The sequence below is a fragment of the Suricata suricatta genome, chromosome 8, assembly GCF_006229205.1.
Source record: "Suricata suricatta isolate VVHF042 chromosome 8, meerkat_22Aug2017_6uvM2_HiC, whole genome shotgun sequence".
In the NCBI taxonomy this organism is placed as follows: Eukaryota; Metazoa; Chordata; class Mammalia; order Carnivora; family Herpestidae; genus Suricata; species Suricata suricatta.
In genome coordinates, this window is record NC_043707.1 from 22435758 (window position 1) to 22440180 (window position 4423).

The window sequence follows — 4423 nt, forward strand, 5'->3', positions numbered from 1 at the left end:
GTCAGCTCTTCTCCCGTGTCTTTGCCCCAGTCACCTAGAACTGCTAGTCACCCTTGGCCCTTTCATGTCCCCATAACTTTGCTCAAGGTCTTTCTTTTGCTTGGAATGGACTTACCACCTCCCTTCTGGAAAATTGCACTTAAAGACCCAACTCAAACATTACCTATCATAACATTGAAACATTTTCCCCTGGGAAGAAGGCATTCACATGGCTCTGTCCTCTAGTAGGTACATGGTTGGCCTTAGTGATGCTTGCAGAGGCCACTGCCAGAACCAAAAAGGCCTAAGGGGACTCACAGGAATCCTGGTTGGATCACTCAGGACAAAATGCAGTGGAAGGCCTTCCAGATAAATGAAGAAAATAAATGTGGCTATCCTAGGCCATTTAAGTAAATGTGAGGAAGGATGCGTGTGAACACAAGCCCCTGGAGTGGACATAAATGTCCCAGGCTGCAGGTGGGTTTCCATCCCTCCATAAACCCATCCATCCATTGCTTCCTTCAGTAAATATTTACCCTGTGACTGGCTGGGTCCTTGACTGGAGATACGCAGTTAACAGCCTATAATCCCTGCCTTCCCGGAGTTATCATCTAAGGTCTCAGTGGAATCAAGCAAACAAGCAAAGGGACCTGCACATTTCACCAGCAACCAGTGTACAGACCAGGCCAGCCATACAGAAACTCCATGGGCCCTACAGGTGTCCAACGGATGTGACTGTCAGTTTGATGATTAAGAACATGGGCTTTGGAGCCAAGTCACCTGGGTTCACATTTCAGTCTACCACTTCCTACCCAACTAATTTAAGGCAAGTTACCAAACCTCTCTGGAGCCCTGTAGTTTCTTTAACATGAGGATGCTAATAACAGTGCCTGTAATAGAGCCGTGATGAAGTTGGCAGCAATGACATAAATGTTAGAATTTATTTTTCCCCTCGGTGTGTTGTCCTTCCTCTATGCTCCTGATCCTAACTGTTTCTCTCTGTGCTTCAGTTTTCTCACCTTAAAGCTTCAGTTCTAACTCTCTTTTTAAATTTGAGTAAATCACTCAGCTTCCCCAATCCTTGGAGAGGCACAGGAGTGTATGGGCATGAGCACAAGCTCTGGGGCCAGACCATCTGCGTGATTCACGGTGCTACCGCTTCCCAGCTCACGGACAGGGACAAGGTATTTAACCTCTTGATGTCTTTGTTGCTAAAAAAGCATGGTTAACAATAACTATGTCATAGAGTTATTCGAAAGATTAAATGAATGTAAATACATGTAAAGTACATTGAAAATGCCTGTTATATCATAAGTACACATACTGTACGCTCTTATTCTAAGTTTCACTATTCTCCCCTGGATAGAAGGGGAAATCAGGACATGGATTTGGAAGGGCAATGACATGTGCTCGCTTCGGCAGCACATATACTAAAATTGGAAGGGCAATGACACACTGTTTGATCACCAACCCCAACCGAGTTCCCCTCAAATTTCATGTGTCAGCAGCAACAGCAGTAGCAAACTCTGTCCCATGGCAATATTATAAGCTTCTGACCAACTCTCTAAACCTCTGGAGTTTAGCAAGATATGCAGAGCCCCTTGCCCTGCTTCTAGCCTGGCCTGCCCCCGCTCTTCTACCCACTTGCAGAACTGAGAGCCACAGCCCTGCATTGGCCTCTCCTCGGGCTGCTACAGCCTTGGCCTCTTAGAGACTTTCCGAGCAGCTTCTCACACCTCTGCTCTCCTTTTGGTTTGGCGAAAACCTGACCTTCTATTTCCTCTGTGTGGTGACAAACCATATTCCCCACTTCAGAGTGGCTCAAAAAGCCTCAATCTTAACCTAGTTAGTTTCACCTCCGCACACTTACATTTAGTACCAGAAAGAGAATTGGCTTAATGTTAAAGGAAGCGTGCACCTTGGGGAAAGAGGAAGGGGTGCACAATGGTGGCAAACGTGTGTCCGATGAGTAGTCCAATTCATCAGAGAGGAAGCAAGAAGTAGATGGTATGTGGTATTATGGTATAGATAAGTGCATGGCTGGTCACAAGTCCTTCCATGTGAGGAATCAGAGGGGATAGTTTAGATACCCATCCTTTAGACAGCAGGCTGGGCAGCCATGGGAGGTCCTAGACTTGGAGGAAGGTCAGAGGTCAGAAGGGAGGGTAGATAATCAATACCTGCTGATCACCATGTAGACAGCATATTGCACGGGGAGCTCCAGCTGGAAGGTGGTCTTGCTGGACGTAGGCTTATTATTCTCACTGGAGAGAGGGGCGGGGAGAGCCCATTGTGAAGGAATCCAGGAGACAAATCTCTGACTAGGGCATGAGATGCAAGAGTCAGAGCTACCCTTGGACTTACCTGCGTGCATTGGCCCTCAGAAGCAACTTGTCTCCTAGGGTGGCCTTGTAGGAGACATCAAATGTGATTAGGAAGGTGCCCTGAGAGGAAAAGAATGAAAGAATGGGGATGAGGAAGGTCATGGGGGAGGGAGGGAAGGAAATGGATGAGGACAAAGGAGCAGAGTGATGAGGATTTGGGGGGAAACACTCACCTTAGTGCCCTCGTGGAAGATGGGATGGTTGACGCTACAGTTTCCGCTCCTCAGGCTCTCATTCCCCGTGGGCTCTGCCTCACATGCCAGGCGCAGTGAACGCTGGTGTGGTTGCTTCCAGAGGAAGAAAACAAATTCAAACATGTTACCCATGTGCATACATGTGCTAGACATATAACATTGGTGTCATTGCAGAGCAAAGGGCTAAAGAAGGGCTTTTCAACAAATGGTCCTAGGAAAATTGGCCTATACCAAACAAAATAAAACTAACAAAAAAGCAAACAGTATTGGATCCCTACTTCACTCCATACATCAAAATAAATTCCAACTAGATAAAAATTTAACATGAAAATGCACAATTATAGAGCTTTTAAAATATAATACAAGGAATTTTATTCATAACCTTGGAGTAGGGAAGTATTTCTTACACAAGACCCACACAATAAAAACACCTACTACAAAGGGAAAGATTTGATAAATTCAACCACAATTAAATCAAGACATTTGGCTTATCAAGAGACACTATACAGATATTGAAAAGACAGGCAACAGGACTGGAAAGTATGCTTAAATACATAATACTGGAAAAGTATTAGTAATAAGGATATTAAAGAACTCTTACAATTAGAAAAAGAAGGACAACTCAATAGATGAATAAGGAAAAGACTTGGACAAACACTTCCTAAAAGAAGAAGAAATCAAAATCGCCAGGAAATAATGAAAATTTGGTCAACTTCATTAAAGGGATGTAAATTAAAACTGCAAGGAGTATATCACCAGAGACATTTTGAAGTCTGACAATGCCAAGTGTTGGAGTGGATGGAAAGACACAGGAACTCTAATACACTGCTGATGGAAGTGCAAATAGGTGGAAATGGTTTGGCTTTACTTATTATAATTGAAAATACACATACCCAATGATTCAGAAATTCTATATCTGCTATACACCTTCCAAATCTTATGCATAGGTGCACCAAGGTACATGCTCAAGAATAGTCATGGCCAATTACAGAGAACAACTCAAATGACCATCAATTGTAAATTGGTAAATCAGTTGTGGTACATTCATACAATGGGATTCCATATAGCAATACAAATGTTTTACAGCCACAAGGAACAACGTGGATGAATTTCACAAACATATGTTGAAGAAATGAATAAATATACAAAAGAACATATCACATGTTTCCATTCATATAAATTTCAAATATTGGCAAAACTCAATGGCTTTACCTAATAAACAGCAATCACTATTCTGACCTGTGATAATCAATTCCTAATATACTTTAGTGATTACCTTTGGGGAGACAGTGAAGTTATGAGTAAAGGCACAGGAAGGACATCTCAGGGGGCGCTGGCCGTTTATTGTTTCTTGACCCAATGCTAATTACATAGACATTTCCTTAATATTATTTATTAAACTATACATATGCTTTATGCACCTTTCACTCTCTCTCACTTCCTCCCTTACTCCATTCCTCTCTGACTCTGGGACTGTGTGTGTGTCTGTGCGCCTGCCTGTGTGTGTGTGTGTGTGTGTGTGTGTGTGTGTGTATGTATATGTGTGTATATATATATACACACACATATATATATATATATATATTTCATCATAGAAGAATTAAAAGGAAACTACTATAACGCAGAGCAGGAAAGAGATTCCAACAACTAGAGCCCAAGGGAGCTATTTACCTGGGTTGCTAACACTCGTCGATAGGACAGCCCTGCTGGGTAGTAGAAGCTGATCACAGTGCCATAGGAATCCTCACCCTCATTCCACAGAGTCACTGTCACATTAAGCTCCAAGGAGCTCCCTACCACCAGGGTCTGCAGGCTGGAGGAGGAAGGACAAAACTGAAAAGGGGGCTCCATTGGAAATGGGTTGGA

The 4423-nt window shown here is 43.2% G+C and overlaps 1 protein-coding gene across 1 annotated transcript in view; it reads right to left on the reverse strand.

The window, feature by feature from the left end:
- Positions 1–6: 6 nt before the first annotated feature.
- Positions 7–4423, reverse strand: part of LOC115297840 (integrin alpha-D-like) — a 5001-nt gene continuing 584 nt past the window's right edge. Inside the window, exons 3-5 of the mRNA XM_029945983.1 lie at positions 2537–2650; positions 2344–2423; positions 7–2243 (exon numbers count right to left, since the gene is read on the reverse strand). Of these exons, the coding sequence (XP_029801843.1) occupies positions 2153–2243; positions 2344–2423; positions 2537–2650 (285 nt within the window). The 3' untranslated portion in view covers positions 7–2152. The remainder of the gene's footprint in view (positions 2244–2343; positions 2424–2536; positions 2651–4423) is intronic.